The sequence below is a fragment of the Lemur catta genome, chromosome 12 (assembly GCF_020740605.2).
Source record: "Lemur catta isolate mLemCat1 chromosome 12, mLemCat1.pri, whole genome shotgun sequence".
NCBI classification, from domain to species: domain Eukaryota; kingdom Metazoa; phylum Chordata; class Mammalia; order Primates; family Lemuridae; genus Lemur; species Lemur catta.
The window spans coordinates 23,967,195-23,992,652 of NC_059139.1; the positions used below are offsets into that span (position 1 = coordinate 23,967,195).

Sequence of the window (25,458 nt, forward strand, 5' to 3'; positions counted from 1 at the left end):
ATATACTATTTGATTTAAATCTACCTATAGGAATTTTGAAAGGATGATTGCTGAAGGTGTGGTTACCTGTTTACTTACAGTGGCAATTCCTTTATTAGTACAAACTTCATGCAATTATGCAAATTTAATAAGTATTTATTTCAATAATAACTAACTGGTGATGATTCATTTCATATTTTAGTTTTTTTTAGCCCTCTGTTACCGCCTCCTGCAGCCCCCCCACCCTGTATTACCCTGTCTGCTCTTCTGCTATTCTCCATATTCTATTTTTTCCTTCCAAATGCTTAGTAGAATTTGTTCTATCCTTTGTTTCTTCCTCCATCTCTTCATCATCTTATTTACTGAAAATAGTAGTTAATTAAATTCTTAAGTTTAGAGAATAAGACTCATATTCTTATTATTTATATTTGGCATTATAATCTTGATCTCTGTTGCCAGGATATAAAATAGGAGACAGTTGAAAATGAGCATATAAATTATAATCCTATTTCCAGATAGGGGTCCCAATTTAAGATGATCTTAAAAAATATTTCCAGTATGAAACTGTCTCGGTAAGATACATAGCAGGTACTCATATGACAATTAGGAAATGGTGAAGTGTAATTAGAATCAGAAAAAGAGAACTGTGTTAGAGGCACAATGCCTAGGCAGTACACAGTGAGCATGCATTCTATCTATACCTACTCACAGAATGCAAAAAGTGAGAAGGCTGTCTTTTTCCTGCTTATCTAAGAAATACAAAGGAAGTAATAGGAAGAATGTCTTAGGGGAAAAAAGAGCAGAAAGAGCAATAAATACTTATCCTGAAGATGTTTTTATGTCTTCAGTATTTCAACGGTTTATTTTTTTTGCTGCCAGCTTCAATTAATTTCATCTTATGTTCATAGAGAAAATGACCCAGCATCCTCAATTCAACTGATATTTAGTGCATAAATACTATTACTTGTGTCCATTATCTTCATAAAATCATGATCCAAATGAAACTGTGAAAACAATTTAAAACTGACCAGAATTATGCCTATGCATATTTTTGTTTGTTTGGTTTGGTTTTTGGTGAGCAATAAGTAGGTGTTTTCTTAAAAGGAATGAAATCTTATTTGCTAATTAATTAGTAAACCTAGAAGTATTTTGAGCTTCAAATGACAGTTCTTACATTCCAAATACAGGCATACCTTGGAGATATGGTTTAGTTCCAGACCACCTCAATAAAGCAAATATCACAATAATGTGAGCTACACAAATTTTTGGTTTCCTAGGACATATAAAAGTTATGTTTATAGTGTAGTGTAGTCTATTAAGTGTGCAATAGTATTATGTCTAAAAAACCAATGTATTAAAATACATCTTAATTAAAACATACTTTATTACTAAAAATGCTAAAAATTATCTGAGCCTTCAAAGAATCATAATTTTTTGCTAATGGAGGGACTTGATGTTGATGGCTGCTGACTGATTAGGGTGATGGTTGCTGAAAGTTAGAGTGGCTGTGGCAATTTCTTAAAATGAGACAACAGTGAAATTTACTGTGTCAATTAGCTTCTGTTCATGAAAGATTTCTCTGTTTGATGGCATTTTTCCCAGAGTGGAACTTCCTTCAGAATTGGAGTCAGTCTTCCCAAACCTTGCTGCTACTTTGTCAAGTAGGTTTATGTAAAATTCTAAATCCTTTGTTGTAATTTCAACAGTGTCCACAGCATCTTCACTAGGAGTAGATTCTGTCTCCAGAACCCACTTTCTTTGCTGATCCATAAGAAGCAACTCATCTGTTCAAGTTTTATCATGAGATTATAGCAATTTAGTCCTATCTTCAGGCTCTACTTCTATTAATAATTCTAGTTCTATACTCTTTCTACCACATCTGCAGTGACTTCTTCCCCTGAAGTCTTGAACCCCTCAAAGTCATCCATAAGTGTCGGAGTCAACTTTTTCCAAACTCCTATTAATGTTTCTACTTTGATCTCCTCCCATAAATAGTGAATGTTTTTAATGGCATCTAGGATGGTGAATTCTTTCTGGAAGATCTTCAATTTACTTTGCCCAGATCCATCAGAATCACAATCTATGGCAGCTATGGCCTTACAAAATGTATTTATTTCTTTTTTAGAGGCAGGGTCTCACTCTGTCATCCAGGCTGGAGTGCAGTAGCCTGATCATAGCTCACTGTGACCTTGAATTCATAGACTCAAGTGATCCTCCCACCTCAGCCTCTGGAGTAGCTGGGACTACAGGCATGTACCACCACACCTGGCTACTTTTTAAAAAATTTTTTGTAGAGATGGGGGTCTCACTATGTTGCCTAGGCTGGTCTCAAACTGCTGGACTCAAACAATCTTCCCACCTGGCCTTCCAAAGTGCTGGTATTACAGGTGTGAACAACCACACCCAGCCAAATGTGTATTTCTTGAAAAATAAGACTTGAAAGTCAAAGTTACTTCTTGATCTGTGGGCTGCAGAATGGATGTTGTATTAGAGGCCATGAAAACAACATTAATCTCCTTGTATATCTCCATCAGAGCTCTTAAGTGACTAGGTATGTTGTCAATGAGCAATGATATTTTGCAAGAAATCTTTCTTACTATTCAGTAAACCATGCTATAAACAGATGTGCTATCATCCAGGCTTTGTTGTTCCATTATGACCAGAAGCAGAGTAGATTTAGCATAATTCTTAAGGGTCTTAGGATTTTCAGAATGTTAAATGAACGTTGGCGTCAACTTAAAGTCACCAGCTATATTAGCCACTCACAAGAGAGTCAGCCTGTCCTTCGAAGCTTTGAAGCTGGGTATTGACTTTTCCTCTATAGCTATCAAGGTCCTCTACGGTATCTTCTTCCAGTAGAAAGCTGTTTTGTTTCCATTTAAATTCTGTTGTTTAGTGTAGCCACTTTGATCAATGATCTTAGCTAGATCCTCTGGACAGCTTGCTGCAGCTTCTGCATCAGCACTTGCTGCTTCGTCTTGCACTTTTTTGTTACAGAGACAGCTTCTTTCCTTAAATCTCATGAAACAACCTCTGCTAGCTTAAAACTTTTCTTCTGCAGCATTCCTCACCTCTCTCAGCCTTCATAGAATTGCAGAGAGTTGGGGCCTTGCTCTGGATTAGGCTTTTGCTTAAGGGAATGTTGTGGCTGGTTTGATAGTCTATCCAGACCACTCAAACTTTCTCCTTATCAGCAATAAGGTTATTTTGTTTATTTATCATTCATGTATTTACTGGAGTATCACTTTTGAAAAATTCTACTGGAGTGGAACTTTTTCTTTTATTCACAACTTGACTAACCGTTTGGTGCAAAAGACCTATCTTTTGGCCTTTCTTAGCTTTTAAGATTCCTTTCTAAGCTTAATCATTTCTCACTTTTGACTTAAAGTGAAAGATGTGCAACTCTCCCTTTTACTTGAACACTTAGAGGCCATTGTAGGGTTATTAATTGTTATTTCTTAGGGAATAGGGAGGCCCAATGAGAGGGAGAGAGATGGCATAGCAGGCAGTCAGTGGAGCAGTCAGAGCACATACAATATTTATCAATTAAGTTCATGGTCTTCTATGGATGCAGTTCGTGGCACCCCAAAATAATTACAATAGTAATATCAAAGATCTCTGATTACATATCACCATAACAGATGTAATAATAGTGATGAAAAGTTGGAAATAATGTGAGAATTACCAAAATATGACATGAAGTGTGCTTGTATAGTGTTAGATAAGAGGTAAATCATTGTCCTTCCAGAAATGAACATTTATAGTTTCAGAAAAATATTCAGACTTTAGTTTTTATGACTTCCTTTGGCATTTTAGAAAATAGTTTTTAGGTTTTCTAAAATCTCTTTACATTTAAAAACAAAACTATGCATGTGTTTGCTCCTTTATATACTCTCCCTCATATGCTTTGCTCCCTATTTTGAGGAAGAAAAGAAACAGTCCTTTATAACTCCTTCTACTGCCCCATCTATCCACTTTTTTAAAAATCCTGTCTTAAAACAGCAACACTTCTTTCAACAGAGCTTCCTTGAGGGCTTTCAGAACATCAATCAACAGAATGTGCCTCATTTTTATAGGGGCAGAATATTAAAGGATTTAACTAGCTACTTACCGTGAGCTTTGAAAGGGGAAAGAGAGGACTTGTTATCTCTGGATAGATCCTTCTCCCACTTCATTTGTACTGATTTGGAGAGTCTGATACTAACCTTGTCTTGATAGTAAGAAAGGTTGAGAAGCATTCAGCTGATGTGGTCCTGGGGACAAGATATGACCCCTTAGTCTGGATCATAGTAGCAGGACCATCTGGTAGGATTGTACAGATTTGCCTTGTCTTCTCTGCCTTAACGTCTACCTTTCTATATTCCAACCAAACAAGTTTGTGTAATGTTTCCAAAACATGCTGTGTACTTGCCCACCTCCATACCTTTGACTAGGTAGTATCCTCTGCCTTAATACCTCCTCCCTACCTTCTCTAGCCATGGAAAACCACTCTTTCTTCAAGGCCAACTCAAATAATGGTCCCTGCCTTTGTTTACCCAAAACATTTTGTATCAGGTGTAAATAATAGGTCAGACTCTAGAATCAGACTGTTTAAATTTAAATCCTGGATCTAACTAAGTATATTGCCTATTTCCTCATTTGCAAAATGGGGTTTTATGAAGACAAAGTAAAATAATGTAAGTAAAAGGCTTAGCCTAGGCCTGGCACATAGTAAGTGCTTAATAAATGATATTTTATGTTGATAATTATACCTTCTGAATATAGCAGTGATTTCATTCTTTGTTATTAGTTATTGGTTGTATTATTTTGTCTCTTTTGCAAGATTGGGAGATCTGGGGATCAAGGACCCCGTCATAGTCATCTTGCTTTCCAAAGGGCCTAGTGCAGTGCCTTACTTTCAGTAGAAACTCAGTAATTGTTTGATGATATGAATTGAGAAGCCAGTTAACTGTTGATATGGAACAACAGCAGCTGTCTAGTCTGTCTTCCACTAAAACTGCAGCGTCTTCAAATCCGAATTTAAAAGGATAACGTTTTGTTTTATTTCCTTTATGAATTACTGCCTACTTTCACTCTGACACCCTCTTAACAAATATCATAACATACATACCTTAATTGTGTCACACACAGAATCCTCACTGTATGTGTGTAATTAATGTGTTTCTATCTAAGTGATAACTCTTCAAAAAGGAATTAGGACTATAAATCATGTAGAGAAATGACAGGAAACTCAAATTTGTTAACTTTTTATTATTTAGGTGAGCTGTTTTTAATTAAACATTGGTAAGAGTTTTTAAAATCATGAAAATGGATTAATGTGATTATATATTAATGCTCCCACATTATCTTTTACAATGAAAATGGAAAATATTTAGGTACATATGCTCTCATTTTCCCACAAAATAATATACAGTTGACCCTTGAACAATGCAGGGGTTGGGGTACTGACCCCCCCCCACTGTTGATCAGCACCCTAACTGATAATATAGTCCCAATTATTTTGTGTGTTATATACCATATACTATATTCTTAAAGTAAGCTAAAGAAAGAAAATGTTATTAAGAAAACTGTAAGGAAGAGAAAATGTATTTACTATTCATTAAGTGGAGGTGGATCATCATAAAGGTCTTAATCCTCATCATCTTAACTTCAAGTAGGCTGAGGAGGAGGGAGAGGGGGAGAGATTGGTCTTGCTCTCTCAGGGGTGGCAGAGGCGGGAGAATCCACGTTTAGGTGTACCTGTATAGTTCAAGCCCATGTTGTTCAAAGGTCAAATGTAGATACTAGTTAAATGACACTTATATAGTCACAAAAGAGACCTTTTCAGTGGAAATTAAAATATAGTCAACTCTCTAGTCCTAGATAGTGGTGAGAAGGGACAGCATGACTATTAGGCTACCGAGCAATTGCTTGTCATTTCTAAACATACTATGCCCTTTCCCACTCCTTGCCTTAGAAAATAATGTTCCCTCTGCCTAGAATATGTTTTGCCCCTTTTTTTGTCTGGTGACCTAGTTATCCTTCAACCTCCCCCTTAAATGTCATCACCTCAGTAAAGACATTCCTGCCATCTAGGCAGAATTAGTCACTTCCTCCTCTCAATCTGTCTGTGTGAGAGTCCTTAGAACTCTCCTGCTACACTCCACTGTGAGTTCCCCTAAACAGGTACCATTTCTCTAGCCCTCGCTTCAAAAGTGCATAGGTGCTCCAAATGTTTAGAAAATGTATGAGTTAATGAATGAGTTAATTAATAATATAGAAGCCTACAAATGATCAAAAGTTCAGATTTTTGGACAAGAATGATAGTCCAGCAACCTCCCCTTCCCCAACCGTTTGCCAGCCATGGTATTTGTTTTATTTTAATACAAAATTAAATGTTTGAAGTTGTAATTTTTAATTTTTGTCTTCCTGTGTTCTGCTGGAAGACCATTTAATTAACGGGAAAGCCTGAAGAAGGGGGTGTAGACAATTTGCATTTGGGCTAATTAATTCTTGATGTCCATACTAGAAGGTTCTATTTAGTACTAATCATATTTTCTATCAGTAGGAGGAGTCTTAATGATCTGCAGAAAATTCATTCCATTATTTTCCCTTCAGCTAGTTTATTTAGAAGACTATTATTATTTTAGTTTCCTAAGGGGAAAAAGCATGTTCTAATTACTTAGTGGCACATACTGTATATTGGTTTTAAGGTAAATGCTTCTATAGTCAGAAAACGTTGTGAATACAACAATCAAGTAATAACACTGACATTTTTGTCTTGATTAATTTCTCTGTATTGTTAACCAAGGAAGTCATAGTTTGGTATAGATTTTTATTTGATTTGTATTTTCTTGATACTCTTGAAAATGGTGTTTTTTATTTTAATTTCCAATTATTCATTGATTCTTTTCTCTGTTTTTCTATTTTTTTTAATTTCTACTCTTTATTTTCTTTGTTCTTATTTGCTCATCTTTTTCGAATTTCTTAAAGTAGAAGTTTAGGACTTTTATTTGAGACCTCTTTTCTAATATATACATTAAATGTCTTAAATTTCCCTCTAAATATACTGCTTTGTGTCTTAGCTCAGGCTGCCATAACAAAATATTGTAGACTGGGTGGCCTAAACAACAGACATTTATTTCTAACAGTTCTGGAGACTGGGAAGTCCAAGATCCAGGTGCCAACAGATTTGGTTCTTAGTGAAAGTTCTCTTCCTGGCTTGCAGACAGCCTCCTCACTGTTTCACATGAATGAGAGAAGGTGGGATGGGAAGGGACATGCAGTGGTCTCTCTTCCTTTCCTATAAGGACACTGATTCCATTATGGGGGGACCTACCATCTAAATCTTATTACCTATGAAAATATTTACCTTCAGACATTAAAACATTAGTTGTTAGAGCTTCAACATATCAATTTTGGGCCAAATATTGAATCCATAACAATCCCCTAAAGCTTGATTTTTGTGTTTATGTTTTTAAGGAATTCAAAATATTTTCTAATTCCTTGTATGATTTCTTTTTGAGCTATGGAATATTTAGAAGTATGTGGTATAATTTCTAAATATTTTGGTTCTTCTAATATCATTCTGTTAATTGATTTATATTTTAATTCCATTCTGGTCTGAGAATATACTTTTTATGTTTATGATTTTAAACTTTTAAATTTATAGTAATTTATTTGTTGAGATTTTTTTGGAGGGGTTTCAGAATGTAGTCTACCTTAGTAAATACCCTGTTTATACGTAGAAAGAATGTGTATTCTGTTTTGGGATGGAGTGTCCTATAAGTGTCAATTAGGGTCAAGTTGGTTGATAGTATTAATCATGTCACCTATATCTTTAGTGATTTCATTTCTACTTATTTTGTCAGTTACTGAGAGAAATGTTGAAATCTCAACTATAATATAATTGTGGATATGTCTATTTCTCCTTTCAGTTCTTCCTTTCTGTATTTTGAGACTCTTTTATCGGGTGTAAACACATTTAGAATTATGTTTTTTAGCTGAATTGACCTCTAATTCATTATGTAAAATATCTTGATTCCTGGTAATATTTTTTGTTCTTTAGAGCATCTACTTTGTCTGATAGTAATATAGCTACTATACGTTTCTTATGATTTTTATTTGCCCGATGCGTTTTTTTTCCATTCTTTTGCCTTTAAACTAACTTAAAGTGGATTTTTTATAGGTGTGTATAGTTGAATCTTGTTTTTTTATCCCGTATAACAACTTTGCTTTTTAATTGGAACATTTAGATCTGTGCTATCCAATATATGTGACTATAGTCAGCCCAACATATCTGTGGCTTCTGCATCAGTGGATTTGACCAACCACAGACTAAAAATATTCAGGAAAACAATTACAATACAACAATAAAAAAATACAAATTTTAAAATGTAGTATAACAACTATATAGCATTTACATTGTATTAGGTATTATAAGTAATCTAGAGATGATTAAAATATACAGGAGAATGTGCATAGGTTACGAGCAAATACTATGCCATTTTATATAAGGGACTTGAGCACCCTCAGATTTAGTTATCTCTAGGGGGTCTTGGAACCAATCCTCCAGGATACCTAGGAACAACTATATTTAAATGTAAATTAGTTAAAATTAAAATTCAGTTTATTAATCACAATAGCCATTTTTTATGATCTCAATGACTACATGTGGCAAGTGGCCGTCATGTTGGACAGTGTTAGTCTAGAACCCAGGCAGGTTTTGTGCCTTTATGTCAGCTGAACTCTGTTTTGTGTCTGTAGGGGATCTTGGGTGAGAGCAAGTTCTTCCCTTTTCTCTGTGAAGGGGCAGAGGGTAGGAGGGTTTCCTGCCCCTTTGTCAAGAGCAGATAGTTTTTGCCATAAGTCAGAGTAGTATCTAGCCCATGGCCCTGGGCCAAAGCTTACCACCAGGGCCTTCCATCAGTGAGTGGATGGCGTGAAGGGTCTTAGGAGCAAATGCACTTGTGAATAGACTTTTAGAACATGACATATTGATAAATAGCAAAGCTTCTCTGCTTTTCCATTGAAATTCAGGTGAACAGGAGAACTTAAGAGAATATCCTGAGCTTGTGGAAATAGCACAAGTTTACAGATAAATAAATGTTTTCTGGGATAAAGGTAAATACTAAATACCTGGAAGAGAATTTTTTAGATCTCAACTTTGAATCAAAATAAAGACTGATTTGTGTCCATCCCTAAAACTTAGTCTGCCCAAAGGAGGAAATGACCTGGCCTGCCTGAACTAAAATGGTTTCAGTGCATCCCTGTGCTTATATTTAATGATTTACTAATAAATGACTTGCATCTTCTTTACTTCAAAATAAGACAATTTTTTTTGTCATGTTACCGTAAGGCAGCCTCTTTCCTCCATTAGCCTATTGTTGCAATGTGGAAATAAGGGGCGGTAGATCCTGTAGGTCTTTTCCATTTATTAGGAGAAGCTGGAAATCCCTAATTTTTTGAATGCCTAGAAATTGTTATAAATTTTCATTCATTTCTGCCATTTTCTTTCTTTTTCAAATTAAAAAATAAATGGAAATACAATTTTATTTTTAGTTTTTCTGTGATAGTTATTACTTGGTCAGTGTTTGTTTTTGTGATTTTAGTTGTAAGGGTCACATCACTAGGATCGTTATCAAATGTAAGAAGTTTTTTTTATAAGAAAAAAAGTTACTAAAACACTTAAAGTGTGAATTAGAGTGTAATCTTTTTGAAGGCAGGGATTGTGTTTCCCATCTATTCCCACAGCCTGGCATATGCCAGGGATCTAGAAGGCCACCAGTCAATAATTGCTTCAAATTGATTTCTTAAGTAAGTAAAATTGGAGCTCCTGCTTTTTAAAAATAAGTTAATGTGATGCTCAAAATAAACAAAATATTGGTACTCTCTTTTATTATGAGGGCATTTTCCCTAACAAGGTGAACATCTGAAAAGGAAAAATGGCTTTAGTTTTGTAGTAGAGCCACCCAGTTGCATTATACTGACTGAAGTTTTATCTTTTGAGGGAAAAATGCAAATTTAAACCAGTTAACTCTGGGACACAGTCCTTGGAAAAAAGGTGAAAGGTCATTTGATTTCTGCAGTATACATTTTACCAACATTTTAAAGTATGCTTTGTTTTCTTCTATTTTTTATGCTTTAACCCCAATAGTATGGTTTATTTGCTTCTTTGCTCTGGTCTACGTCTAACCTGAGAAAACCTACAGTTTTGCAGGTTGGCACCATTCCAGATTTATGATTTATGTTTCTTTTTGAGCCCTCTAGGCCTTGGCAATCCCTTCCTTTTTCCTTGTCTAGTTAGCCCTGTCATTGATCTCATCAGGTGTTTTCAAACTTTCCCAGCTCTTCTTTGGTCCACCTTATAACTGCTACTTCCTACTCAATTATCTCCTCTCCTTTACATGGAAAAATAGGGACAAATAGGCTGGCTTTCCGTTAGAATTTGCACCCTTGTATGTATAAATGTGTCTCTGTATTCATACTGCCTTGGTCTCTCAGCCACCTTCTCTGCAGTCTCCAAGGAAGAGGTCTTTCTCTTCTCCTTCCCCACTAATCCTTCCACCTGTGCATTAGAGCACGTCCTTCCTGCTTCCTCTGGGACCTAATTCTATCAGTTACTCCCTTTCCTGTATTTTTATCCTTTTCATCTCTGCTGGCTCCTAGAAAATATGCTCAAGTTTCTGCTTTTTATTTATTTTATTTAACAGAAGCCTTCAGCTCTTCTTTCATTGCCAGGTTCTTACCCAGAGTAGACGATATTTGCTGCATCCACTTCACAAATTAGCTGGAACTGTGCATATCAAAGTCACTGAGAACAACTTAGATTGTTCTCTTACATACTCCTCCATTACCCAGCTTTAAGCCCTCACCTGGACTCACCTGGACCACTGCAGGTATTTCTTGACTTATCTCCCTGCCCTTAGTCATCACTTTTTCAGTTTATCTTTCCCACCACTGCAGGGTGATCTTTTAAAATACTGATGTGATGAGATATTATTCCCCTGTCCTTAAAACCCTTCTGAGGCTCAACATTGCCTATAAAGTAAAAATTCAAACTCCACCAAAGGGCATATGAGGCCACTAATGATTTAACCTCTCCTCTCCAGTCTTATCTACTACTGATTTGTTATTGAGTCCACCTGTCGTTCCAAAAGTAATGTGCTGTTTCACACTTCTGGGCCTTTTATATTCTGTGTTCTCTAGTGGAATAACATTTCCTTGTATCCCTAGCTATCTTCTGCTTAACCTTCAAAGACCACGCATGGTAAGCCTCACCAAGCTTTACTGGCCTTCTCTTTCCTCCCTTCCTAACCTAGCACCATCTTACTACCATGTTGTAGTTTTGGTGGTTTTACTATAGTTTTTGGAATTATTTATTGTAGATATTTGTTTTTATGTTTGCCTCCCTTTCTAGAGAGATCTCCTTGAGAGTAGGAGCCATTTTACTAATCTTGCCAGTTGCCACACCTAGCATAGTGCCTTGCACATAGCAATGACTCCATAAATGTTTTTAGAATGAATGAATTTCAGCAAATACTAGTTGGTGCTTCTTCCATAGGCTCAGTATTATATTTTTAAATTTAGATGGTAAGTTTTGGATTGTATGTCTTTAATGTCACTGAATTTAATGCTAGCTGCTGTCGCATACAGTTCAAGGAGATCTAAAGAGCAGGGAAGATGAGTTTGTATCTAGTAGCTAGTGACTTAATAAGATAATCTATCTGAATATTGAGGTCTTTTGTCCATATTGTTATAGTGTAGGGTACCAGCTCATCCATGCATTCCTTTGCTAATCAATTTGTACTAAACTAGAGAAAAGATTTAATGAAATTTATGATTATTTTTCTCCTGGCTTCTAAAGATTAGTCTCCCTCTCCTTTATATCACTGCCAGAGGACTTTATCTAAAATGCAAATCTGATGATTTATTCTTCTGCTCAGGACCCTTCAGTTCTTTCTTTCCATTCACCTATGTTCTAGTCACTTTAATAGTCTCCCACTTTACCAAATTTAAGATCTTGTTCTTGATTAGACTTCTTTTAAAAATTTCTTGTCACTAGCAGCACTGTTCTGCATCCCTTTTGCACCTGCAGCCGATAATGCTCACTATTCTCTAATTTAAGCATATGGTTCAAGCGGATAAACATAACAACACATTGGTAATGTTTATGTTAAATGAGCCAGTCTTCTGCAAGCATCTGCTGCACAGGCGCAGAAACAGATAAGTTGTTTCAGCTATTGGCTGCCAGGGGAACAGAAGGGTTGCCACAACAAAGTCAGCAAACAACCCCCAAAAATCTCTAAGAAGGGTAAACTCATGCTGCTAGAAAATCAAAATCAGTTAAAAACTACATTTTTGGTGCTTGACCTTGGCTTGCTCCCCATATCCCTATGTAAAGATTGGACTGTTTTCTGCAGCAACTGGGCCATCTTTAGAAGAATACATTTGAGATTCATTCAGCTTTTGAAGGCAAGTGTGTGTGAAATCTCCCTGGGCTCTGTGGAGTTGCCTTGCAGTGTAGCTGGATTGTGCTCCCCTTGGAAGCTTGGTCTTTTGACTGACTTTGATAAGGTCGGCTCCAAGGAAACCCAGCATCCTCTCTTCCCTGGCGCCGCTGGGCCCGCCACCCTCTCACCCCCCTTTCCTCGCCCTCCTTTCCCTACCACCTCTCTATCCCTCACTTGGACTGGCTGCCAGGGTTCACAGACAGCTGGGCAGAGAGTGGCTAAATCTGCCCAGCTGCCCGGGAAGCTTGGCGGCCAGGCTGAGGGAAGGAAGCATCGGCTCTCTTTGAAGGTTGGCTGCCAGTGAATCTCAGGCAGCTGGACTTCAAAGGGGAGACCGCTGGGCTTTCCCTCCCGTCTAGGCAGGTCATTCCACGGCACTGTGCTTCCGGTGTTGGCATGGTGGCTTTCAAGTTCCTCTTCAATTAAAGTGCTGAATTGGGAGCTGCACTTGTGTTCACATTTGTGTTTCTTATGTGATATAGACAGCCTAAGACCCCCAACCCCTGTTATACCAAACTTAAGAGTTAAAGATAGAAGAGAAAAGGAAACAGCTAAGGAGATCTACATCAGTGAGTGGGATTTCCTCACTGTCAGTTTGCAACTGTGTTATTTACCAAGTTTTGAATTACTTCAGGGACTCTTGGAGTGATCTTCTTGAATAAAGGATAATCAGCTTATGCTCATGCACTGAATTTAGCCAGTGGCCTGGAATTAGATATAGCCACAGATGATAGTTTTGTTTCCAGAAACTGCTATAGCACTCACCCACTATATCTTAATTAATTTATTCATTCTTTTTAGAGACAGTGTCTCACTCTGTCACCCAGGCTGGAGTGCGGTGGCACAATCATAGCTCACTGCAACTTTGAACTCCCGGGCTTAAGTGATCCTCCCACTTCAGCCTCCCAAGTGTTAATAGCTAGGACTTCAGGTGCTTACCATCATGCCTGGCTAATTTGTTTGTTTTTTGTAGAGATGGGGGTCTTACTAGATTGCCCAGGCTTGTCTGGGCGCTGGGATTATGGGTGTGAGCCACTGTGCCTAGCCACTGTCCTATACTTGACTCTTGCTACACTTCCCTGCTTTTCACCTTCAAATTCCATTGGTGGTTGGGGAGAGGACTTGCCTAGTAAAGGAAGAACAAGAGTGGTGCATGAACAGAGTGCAGGCCCACTTTAGTTGCAAATGGAGGTCAGAGCAGAGGGAGCCAGAGTCAGAAGAGCCATGATTTGTACCACCTGTAGTGGTGGTTAAGAGTGCAGGCCCTGGAGCCAGGCTACCTGGGTTCAAATTCTGGTTTTACCACTTACTGGCCATATGACTTAAGGCAACTAACTATACCTTTCTGTACTCCATACCGCCCCCCAGAAAGAGGGGATAATAATAGTACTTATGTCGTAGGACTGTTGAGAAGACTTAAAGGGTTAATAGATACCATGTACTTAGGACAGTATCTAGCCCATAGTAAGTACCCAATAAATGTTAACTGCTATTATGTACCGTGTCCCATTTACTGAGGGAGGTAACAAATGACTGGTTTGTGATTTTTACTGCCTCTAATTGGATAAAAGACTGCTAGTTTCTTCCTTAGATTGAATTTGTAATAGAACTTTTTGAGAAATCTTTAATAGTGTAAAAAATGTATTATGTAATTTGTTATTTCATATTATCCATTCCTCTCCTTGCACTACCCTCCCTGGGGATACAAGGAGGCGAGACTTATTGAAGGCTATCACTAAAACAATCTCTAACATACACATCAAAAAGAAGAAATATTGCAGTTTATTATAAAGGGGTGTTTTGGTGAAGAGTACAGGTTTTGGAGTTAGAATTAGGATTTGAATTTTTGCTCTGACAATTTCTAGTCATATAATATGTCTTTGGGTGAGTCACTCAGACTCAGTGTTCTTGTTTGTAAAATGAAATAATTACATATATCCCAGGAGGCTTGTTTTAATGATGAAATTAGAAAATGTATATTTTACTGCACTGAGTAGCAACATGTTTAATAAATGTAGCTGTTATAATTATCATTATTACTATTACCACCTAGCATTAGTGTCATATTAATAATTGAAAATTGTCATTAAATCACAAGGAAGCTTTTAATTTAGCTAACAATAACATGACAAAGAGAGACCTTTTCCTAAGGTTTTTCTTCTCTCTAGATCAGAGGTGAGCTAATAGCAGGCCAAATTCAGCCTGCCACCTCTTTTTGTAAATAGAGTTTTATTGGAGCACACAGTTGTATCCATTTGTTTATGTATTGTCTCTGGCTGTTTTCATCCTGCAATAGCAGAAGTGAATAGTTGCAACAGAAACTGTATGATCCTCAAAGCCTAAAATACTTACTATCTGTACCTTTCCAGAAAATGTTTGCCAACCCTTGTTCTAGATATATGTTTCCCCAATTAAGGCCCAGAGAAAGTTCAATCTGTGCTGATATGTACTATCTGAAAAAATGGCTATATAGTCAAATAAGCTTTGGAAATGTTGAAGAGGTTGATTTATTCTAGGACTACTACTTAAAAGACTCTGGCTTTTAATATACTGATGTTTATTGTGAATCTTCTCAAGACAAGGTTATGGTATGCAAATAAACTCTAGTTTCCCAGGCTTACTTGGCTATAGCCCCCTGATATGATGATGTTACACAAAACATTCTCTGGGAAACCCTGCTGTTGGGCTGTCTCTCTGGAAGGACTTTCTTCTTAAATCATTCCTTATGGTGATTTAGGTGATATCCTCATTTGGAGACCTACAGACTGTCATATGAGATTTTGCATTAGTTACCTCATTTTTTCCCAGTAAAAATTGTATTTTGCTTGAAATCAGAACGGTACAATATACCAGATATTTAAATAGTCTAATCAGATAATATTCCCATCTTTTAATGTTTCTGTATGATGTCTCAAGATTGTAAGTTAGAGTCTCAATGTCCAAAAAAGACAGGATGTTTCATTTCATGCCTTCTTGAAATTCCAGAAGCATGGTTCTTCTGTAGGGCTTTAAAATTTTTTTGCATCCAGATTTCTGAAGCATAAATTTAGAGTGCCTAACTGGTATACCAACTGATCTCAGCTATGGTTTATAAGAAGAGAGATTAATGTGAAGGTAACTTGTGCCCTAGCCATAAGGGGTTTGTTTTATAGACTAAAGTAAACACCTTGAATTTCAAGTTGCAAGCACATGGGGAGCCAAAAGATTCCCGAGCAGTGGCATCATATTCTGCCTATGACTCACACTTCTCAGTGGCTGAGCTTTCTCCCACAGCTGCAGCTTCCAGCTGGTCATCAGTTAGAGCCCTAGGTAGTCACACACTGCAATCACCTTGTTTGAGATGACCACACAGGCATATAATTGCAACATAGTCCAGTTATGAATGAAGGCTGTGCTATCTCTTTGCCAAACACAGAATGAAAAATAAATGCTAGGTCATAGCTGTTTTCTGAAATCCCAGTGGTTGCAACAGTGAACCTGGACTGAGAGTGGAGAACCCTGCTGGAAAGTTCAGGCTTGGTAATAAATACACATTCTCTTTCTCATTCCCCCCATTAATGTCACAGACCATTCTTCGTCATTTTGGTGTCCTCCAAATCTGATATAATACCTGGCTAATAGTTGGGGCAGTAAATATTTTATGAAAGAATATGAGGTCATACATGTTTTCCTCCTTTCCAAACTTGCAAATTATTTCAAGAAAATCCCAGGTCTTCTCTTCATTTATGTATCTCAGTGTTGTGTATATAATGGGTCATCAGTAAATGTGGTTGATGTTGTAAATGTAGATTGTAAAACTTTCATTATCTCACTTTACTTTATGGAGATGTTGAGTGGACTTTTCAGAAATCTTTTTTAGATCTCACTGTCTTTTGTCTTTAAGTTCTTTAAAAGAAAAGAAGAAGAAAAAGAAGGAAGGAGGAAAGGGAAAATCATCTTGGCCTGGAACATAATTATCTTTGTTTAAAAAATTGGAAACCTGGAAATCTGTCAACTTACTATGAAACATATTGTTTTCTTGAAATATGCTGAAAAGTTCAGTTTCATTTGCTATATTTATTAAATATGTTCCTATTTTCAGTACCATGATATGTGATGTATAACATATTATACTGTACTCTAAGACTCTCACGGGGGTTCTTGCAGTTCAGATGATATAACTGGGAGAAAAATAATCTGAGGCTGATCTACGTGAAAGAAGGGATCAGAAATCTGGGGAAAGTATTCATTTAGTGCCATACAGAAAAGTAGCTTAAGCACAGTCCTTCTGTGTCTTCCAAGATGGATCTATTTCTAAGCTTTCTCTTCTATCACTTCTATATTATCTGCTGGAATCATTTTCTTACTTGGTGTTAAAGAATACATAGAAGAAATGGCTGCAACTTGTGGGAAACAGACTGCAGCGTCCTAGGCACAATGGTTATCCAAAGCTAACCTACAACAAGCACTAAGAAACATTGCTAGAAAGAATTCTTACTTTGACAGGCAGGTACAAAAAAGGCAAGAGAGGAATGTAGTGATTATATAAAGTATAAGACATGGGAAAGTTGAATAAATTTGAATTGTAGGGTCACAGGACTAGTTTATGATGGATGTTATTTGGTAGAATGTTAAGTACAGGATAAAGAATCGACCTTCTTAAAAAGTCAATAATAATGCTCCCATAGTATCATCCGATTTATAATAAAGACAAACATGTATATGATGTTTACTATGTTCCAGGCATTGTTCACATCCTTTATATGTTGCAGTAGCTAACTTTTACTACATAAACAAACTACCCTAAAACTAAGTGGGTTAAAACAACTGTTTCTCACAATTCTGTGGGTCAGTTGAGCAGTATTAGGCAGGACTTCTGATCCGAACTAGTTTGGCTGATTTCTGCTGGGCACTCTATTGCATTTGGAGTTAACCAGCAGCTTAGTTGGAGCTGGATGGGCTAGGATGGCCTCCCTCACATGTCTGGCTGTTGCCTAATGTCAGCTGATGCTACGGGGATGACTGAGCACGTGTCTCTGATCATCCAGGAAGCTAGCCCATTCTTTTCATCTGACACGTGGGTTCCAAAAGCAGCAAGAGAGCAATCCGATGTACAGTACATGTCTTTACAATCCTCTTCTTGTATCTTGTTTGCTAGTGAGAAGCAGATGCCAAGGCAGCATTTGATGTGTATGAGATTTATTGCCAAAATGTCAGTGAAGGAAAAATGGGTAGGGAGCCAGAGGAGGCTGGAGAGTGTCAGATGGTGATTTAGGTCTAACCTCTAGGAAAGAAAGAGGGAAGGAAAGAAGGAGGGTTGGGTAGGAAGAATCTCAGACTGCAGTGCAGTTCTAAGAAAGCTTTGGCTAGGCCAGTGGGAAGTCCTTAAGTCACAGTCACCCCAAAGCTTTATTAATCCACTCTAGCTATGATATTCCATTTGGCACAGCATTTATACCTGGGACTACTATTTGAGTAAGCCTGTAGTAGTCAAAAATCTCCTTGTGGAAAGACTAGGGGAATTATCACAATGTATACTTGCCCCAGTGAGTAGTCCTTTCTTAGGAATCCGACTACTTCTGTCATCAATAGATTTTTGATCTGAAAATTGGCTCGGATATATGAGTACAGAGCAAGGGATCATGACTTTTTATTAGGATGATCACCCTCAGCCTCCTACTCTTCCATTTGTTTCTCTCTTTGATTGTAGATATTAAGCAATATCTTTATTGGCTGCCAATTTATTCTGTCCCTAGGGATGCCATGTTCTATCTGGCATCTCTGCAGCTCCCTGCACATCAAGCCCTCTTGGTTGCCTCTCTGACCTTGCCAGTAATTGCAGCCTCTTGCTTCTAGTAGTTTGCACACCACAAGTTGAGGATCATGGGACCCGAAATCATGGATATTAATGACTCAGCTCTATGACTAGCCTTGGGCTGCAGAGGAGAGCTGCCTTTGAACTTCTTGCTGTCTTCCTCTCATCTATACATTCCTGATAGCCTTGGTCAATGGTATGTCCTCTGGGCCCTCCCATAAAAAATAATCTGTGTTTTCTGGTTTGAGAAATATATCCATTCCAGCATGCCCACTTCCTCCAACCTTATTTTTTTCTGAACCGTCTGCCAGGGCGTGCAGGGCAGTTTTACTTTACTCAACATTGGCCATCACTTTTCCAGGCCTCTAATCCTAGTAGCAAGTTTGCCCATCCTCTGGGATCCTTGTGAGGCTGTTAAATTCTGTGTCCAAAAATGTGTCCTCAAATCAGCGAATCAAGGTGTTGAAGTACCTAGTCTTATATCCCAGTCCTCTTGACCAAACATCCTCAAAATTCAAACTAAAGGTCTTCCATAGTGCTAGCTAATTCCTGTATCTCCTTGGTGTATAATCTTGTTCCTCCCAGGACTTTCCTAGCTGAGTAATACTGGGATTTAACTCTAGTTATTGGTCTAGCAGCCAGGAGGAAGAGGTAAAGGCAAGTCCTACAAGGAGGTACCTGTTGCTTTGTGGGGGAGGGGCATTAGCAGCATTTCCTAGCACAGAGGAAGTTCTGGCTCTTATTAGGCCACAGTAGGTCACCTTTTTAAGCTGTGAGGGTTCTCAGGAGTTGGGAGGGGGCGGTGTCTGCAGATCCAGCATCCTGTAGGGTGTCCATCCAAATATCCTCCTCTTATGTTTCAGGGTCCCAGATTTTCGCAGCTGGAGCTCTGACCTTAGAATAATAGACCTTCCTTGTCTGAGCATTTGAATGTCTCTGGAACTCTATAAATCTAACTACTAGATCCTCTGTTTGTTGCTTAGCTGTGTCAGCTCTTTCACTGCAGGAGATGATGGCCTCTTTGAAAGCTGCTCAAGTGGTTGTCTGGTTCTCCCACTTAGTCTTTGACTGTTAATGGCTCTCAGTTTCTCATTATCCTTCTTTGGGATGTCAGTAAAACTTAACAGTAACTGACCAACACTGCTGTCTTTGTAGCCAGTGTTCCTTCCCATGGTTTTTAAATGCCTAAAACATTGCACCCACGAGGACATTCCCTCCACTCAGGTCACCTCCAGTAAAATCTGTAGCAGTTGGACCACTACCAAGTGCTAGGGTCTGTCTGCACTCCATATTCCCACCAGGAAATGAGCAAGGCCAACAGTGGCATGTCGAATACTTATGCCTTGAATCTCTTTGACTTGTTCTTCTGTCACATCTGTATGACATTCTTTTTGGCCCTCTGGCTTATGTGGCTACTTTGGCCCCACCTGGAATCCATGGTAATCTCCCTATTTTAAGATCAGCTGATTAGTAACCTCAATTACACCTGCCAAGTCCCCTTGACCATATAAGATATTCATGGGCATGACACTAGGAGGCAGATGTCATGGGAGTCAGATTTCTGTCTACCTTTGCTCAATTTAGTGTTTACCATATAGTTGATGTCCGGTAAAAAAATGTTGAATCAATGAGTCCTTTTTATCCATGAAAGATAGAAGCATGATAATTAATATAAAATTCTAATACTGTTTGTTACCCAGAGGAAGAACTGAGAGGCCAATTTTCACTCAATGTATACAAATTATTAAAACTTTAAAAAGAGCTGGCTTTTGTAAGATAGTATGCCCCTCATTAGTAGATGGTTTTAAGTATAAGCCCAGTGACAGGGTATCAGGAATATTGTTGGGAGGGTAAAGTACATGAGCTCTGTTTTGTGACTCATTCTTTGTTAGAGTTGCTGCAAGACCAATGGAGATGGTATCACTTGCATTCCCATACCTGTGGCTCCCAGAAGAGGTCCACATGCTGTCATTACTGTCAATGGCCGTATCTTTTGCTATAGAATTACCCTAAAAAAATTGGTAATGACTTACAGCCATTGTGTAATCACCCAGTATGGCATGTGTGCATGCCTACACAGGTGCACATAAACACACACACACACAATTAGCTATCATAGAGAGTACTCTGTTAGTGATAGCTATGGAGGGGACAAAGTTTTTAATAGACCAGATATTTTTGTTCATGTAGACTATACTTTTGGGGATAACTGACTTCTTAGTACTTTGGCTATGCTGGTTGGTCATAAATGAATGGCAAGATTGGTGTAGCAGAGTTATTAAATACTTCTACAAGTCATTAACTGTGCAAAAGCAATGTTAGAAGTAAAAAGACTATTAAGATAGATCAATAAGAGAAGGGTTATCATGCAGTATTTAAGGATAGGCTTTTTGGGTTCAAACCCCCAGCTCTACTACTTACAAACTGTGTGGCCTTGGACAAGGTCTCGGTGCTTTGTTTCCTAAACTATAAAATGGCATGACAATAGTAGAACCTAACTTAAAGAGTGATTGTAAGGATTAAATAGGCAAGACAGTAAACGATATAGTACCTGGGATATAATAAGCATGTGTGAGGGTTAGCTGTATTATTATTATTAACATCATCATCATCTAACAGGCACATGAAAGATAGTTCAAGACGTACAACCATGTGCACAGTGTCTGGCATATACTAGGAATACAATACATATTTTTGAGGAAATAAATAATATGCTCATTTGTAATTTTTATTTACATTTGCTCTTTCAGATAAATGCAGGAAATGGTCCCAACAACTTTATAAGCATACTACAAAAAACTAAATGCAGTTGTAATCTTGAGTTGCTCAGAGCTTGCTAAGGCAGTCTGAAAAATGTCTCCTCCTAGGACTTAACCTTCTCTATTCTTTATTAAAGCAAATAGGTGTTTTTAAAAGCCTTTTGGATTTTTTTTGGAAGGAAAGCAAACTATAATTATGTGAAATTAGTACTTTACCTATAGGTGTATATCATTTTCATCATGATAAAGTGAAATTTTCTTGCCTTAAAAATGTTCTTTTCTGAATTTAGGTGAAATGTTAACACTTTGCTTATCTTCACAAACAGGTTCATCCCAAGTTCCACTATAAACAGGCTCATGACCCAGGCACAGACACTTCTTGCGTGACTTTTTCCTATGATGGTAATGTCCTTGCCTCTCGTGGAGGTAGGTTACAAACTTTCTTTTTGATATTTTTCTATATGTAAAATGACCATATTTAACTCTAACAAATGTCTTACTAATATCCTAGCGCTTAGTAAAGCTAGCTATGCTTTTTGTTAATAAACCTTTGCCAGGCTGAGTTTTTCATTTAAATGCATTTCCAACTTGGCAACATTGTGTTAAAAATTATCAAGTAAAATTTAGAATATATTACCTTTTTTTGCCTAAGTTTTTATTTTAGCTTCAAATTCCATAAGAGTTTGAAGTCTCCACAAATGACCTTTGCCTCTACCTTAGGAATTTTATAGATGATCATCTACATTCTTTCTATGCCATTTTATAATTTTTTTTAAAGAGACAAGGTCTCACTTTGTCACCCAGGTTGGAGTACAATGGTGTGATCATAGCTCACTGTAGCCTCGAACCTCCCTGCTTCAGCCTCCTGAGTAGCTAGGACTACAGGTGTGAGTCACCATGCCTGGCTAATTCTTTTTTAAAAAATTTTTGTAGAGACAAGGTCTTGCTATTTTGCCCAGGCTGGTCTCAAACTCCTGGTCTCGAGCGATCCTCCTGCCTCGGCCTCCCAGTGCTGGGATTACAGGCATGAACTACCACACCTGGCCCCATTTGATAATTCTGCATCTGGTATTTCAAAGTCTTCTATTGACCATTGATTTTTTTTCACTTCAAATACTAATTCAGTTAAAAAAAATTGTATATCTATATGTTATTTTTTAAATAGTTCAATATGGTCATATTATAAATTTACTTACCCACACTCATAAGGTTGGATATCATCAGTTGTTTCTAATCTTTTACAAAATCTTTCCCACATGGGTATGCTGTGTGTTGACAGAGGGAGATGGAGAATCTCCCCAAGCATCTCCCTTTATGGGGAGAGAAAAGAAATATCAGGATAAGTAGGTTGGAGCTGTGTTACAGAGGGCCTTAAATATCACATAAAAGGTTTAGTCTTATCCTGTAGGCCAAAAAAGGACCAACACTTTAGACAGCTGAATCTAGCAATGCTATATTTAGCTATTCATTCACTCACTCAGCTACTGTATATTGAGTACCAATGAGTTAGCATCATGCTAGGTGCTACATATAAACTGTGAACATCATGCACAGGGTCCCTCTCCTGAAAGAATTTACGACCTAGTGTAGAGGGTAGTGGAAGTGAGGAGAGATAAGACACTTTGCACAGCTTTTCCCTTTTCCCTAGTTTAACTAGTCCATGTCTTTTTACCTATGGGAACTCCATTCAGATTCTCTTTCCTCTAAGGAAACCTTACTGATGTAGCCAAACTGCCCTCACTTGCATAATTTTAAAAAAATCAAAGCACATGTGCATGTAACTTTCCATTTATGTTATACATGTCAGCTGTGGATATGTATAAACTATATGGTTTGGTCCATCAATTCTAACATGCTACTCAAGTACAGAGATGACTCCCAATTAAAACTACATATATATATATATTCTTTTTTTTTTTTTTTTGTGAGACAGAGTCTCGCTCTGTTGCCCGGGCTAGAGTGAGTGCCGTGGCGTCAGCCTAGCTCACAGCAACCTCAAACTCCTGGGCTTAAGCGATCCTCCTGCCTCAGCCTCCTGAGTAGCTGGGATTACAGGCATGCACCACCATGCCCAGCTAATTTTTTCTGTATATATTTTTAGTTGTCCATATAATTTTCTTGCTATTTTTAGTAGACGGGGTCTCGCTCTTGCTTGGGTTGGTCTCAAACTCCTGACCTCGAGCAATCCACCCGCCTCGGCCTCCCAGAGTGCTAGGATTACAGGCGTGAGCCACTGTGCCCGGCCTTAAAAACTATGGTTCTCATCCCAAGAATGTATTTGAATCCCCTGGGAAGGTTTTTCAAATGATAAATGCTCCATTTAGAAATTCTCACATTCACTGTTGCGTCTTTAGGGTGGTATACCCAAATCTCTGAGGTAAAATCAGGAGAGAAGAAGTGATAAAAAGGGGAGTTTATTTTGAAAATTCTTCCCATAGAATTCTAAAACAGGCAAGCCCTCACTCAATTGACACTGCCTTAGAAGTACAGGACTAACTCTATTTCAGTCAAAGCCATTTTGATGATGATTCTTACCTTCCCCTTTCATCCCATAATAGCCATTGGATAATTGAATTGGTCAACACAACATGCATACTGTATTCCATCATTTTCCTTCCTGGATGTATAGAGTATGGCAGATGAAGTCTATTCATCAAGGAGTCCCCAGTGTGTTACAAGGTGCTCCTGCTAGCTCCAGAACCTGCTGAGTTAACTGAAATTAATGCAGATTAATGTATTCTTATTCTTTGAGTATTGTGGGGTTGTGTAACCTTTTTTAAAGACTAAAAGCAAGAAGGTAACATTCCAAAGGCGAGTCTTCCAAAGTTCCCCCAGAACAAGCAGGTCCTGAGTCCAGCCAGTTGTGGATTAGTGCACCTGCCAAAGTTGGGTTTCAGAGGAAGGGTCGCTGGGGAGAGAAGGGGGATTTTTATTGAACTCTCCACTCACCTCATTTGCACCTGATTCTGATTCTTTATTGGACCTGAGGGGTTTGAGGCAGGTCTCAGCTGTGGGCACTGGGGAGAAAGAACAGCAAAAACATTACTTGTGTGAGTTTGGCTTTTGTTCTAGTCAGGAATTAGTTAGTAGCCCTATAGAAATATAAAAAAGTGATTCTTAAAAGAATATTCATTATTCTTTAAATGACTTGGAAAAGTTATTTAAAGTACTCCCCAGCAAAGTGAAGAATGATAGCTATGGGTAGAATTACACTGGAGGGAAAGGAAGCACATGGCTCACCCCCATTAATGTTAATGGATACCTTTACCCACACACTAGTGGGAAAAGGAATCTGTTGTGAATTGAACTATTTTCAGTCCTGATGGTTATTAAATTAAAATATTCTCAAGAAGTCAGGTTATGCTCAAATATACCACAGAGGAACTACCATCTGCTCTAAAATCACTCTTTAGAGTAGATTCTCCAGGGTTCCTTTTAGCCTACAGATGCTACATTAATCTGGAAAGTAATTTCTAGAAGACCGATTCATTATCTTACAGCTTTCTACTGTTCTTGCAACTACTGTGTTTGAGCTCCTTGAACAGTTAAAAAAGTAAAACATGCTTGTGTGCATCTGGCTTCTTTCTCTCTTTCCTTTTTCTTTCCTTCTTTCTTTTCTTTCTTTCCTCCCCTGACTCCTTCTTTTCTTCCTTACTTCCCTCCTGTGCTAAGTTTTGCAGACTCCAAATTTGGAGTGAGTTCTTTTTGCACGATTCACTTTTCTTTTTTTCCTCTCATTCTTTCGTTAGGTGATGATACATTAAAATTATGGGACGTCCGACAATTTAATAAGCCACTTTTTTCAGCCTTGGGTCTTCCCACCATGTTCCCAATGTAAGTAGCATATTTTTAATATTTGATCAGCATAGAGGAATGGAAAAGAAATTTTTTCACCTTAATGTTAATTTGTATCATATGTCTTTAAATCTTCTAGAGAAGAGACTTGAGTGATTAAAATCTGCTTTTTGAAAGATGCATTTTTTTTCATTTTGTGCATTCTTCAGACTATAAAAACTTTTAAAGTTAGTATGTGTGTTCGTGTGTTCATGTGTTTGTGTGGGTATGTATTGTGTGCATGCACAGGTCTTGAGGTAGTAAAATATATATTGAGAGATTTAATCTTTTAATATTGTATAAATGATAGGGTAGGCCTGTGTATTTGTAGTTTTTTTAAAATTTGAAGCCTCTCATACCATTAAAACAGTTTCTAATAGTTACTAAGCATTTATAATACAGCTCATTTTCTCAAATTTTTATCATTCCAATCAATAATTCAGCATCCTTCAGACTGTCTTGCTCTGGGTAACTGAACCCTATCTCCATTCTACTCATTCGGCAACTGAAGCATTTAAAGATTTTGGTGGGGTGGGTAGCTAAGGTGGGATTTGACCTCCAAATCCTATAGTTGGTGCCTAGGCAAATTTTTCTATTTTGG

The 25,458-nt window shown here is 37.8% G+C and overlaps 1 protein-coding gene across 1 annotated transcript in view; it reads left to right on the plus strand.

Moving 5' to 3' along the window:
- WDR70 (WD repeat domain 70) overlaps positions 1-25,458 on the plus strand; it is a 214,126-nt gene that overhangs the window by 145,824 nt on the left and 42,844 nt on the right. Inside the window, exons 11-12 of the mRNA XM_045566608.1 lie at positions 21,350-21,449; positions 24,773-24,857. Coding sequence (XP_045422564.1) covers positions 21,350-21,449; positions 24,773-24,857 — 185 coding nt within the window. The remainder of the gene's footprint in view (positions 1-21,349; positions 21,450-24,772; positions 24,858-25,458) is intronic.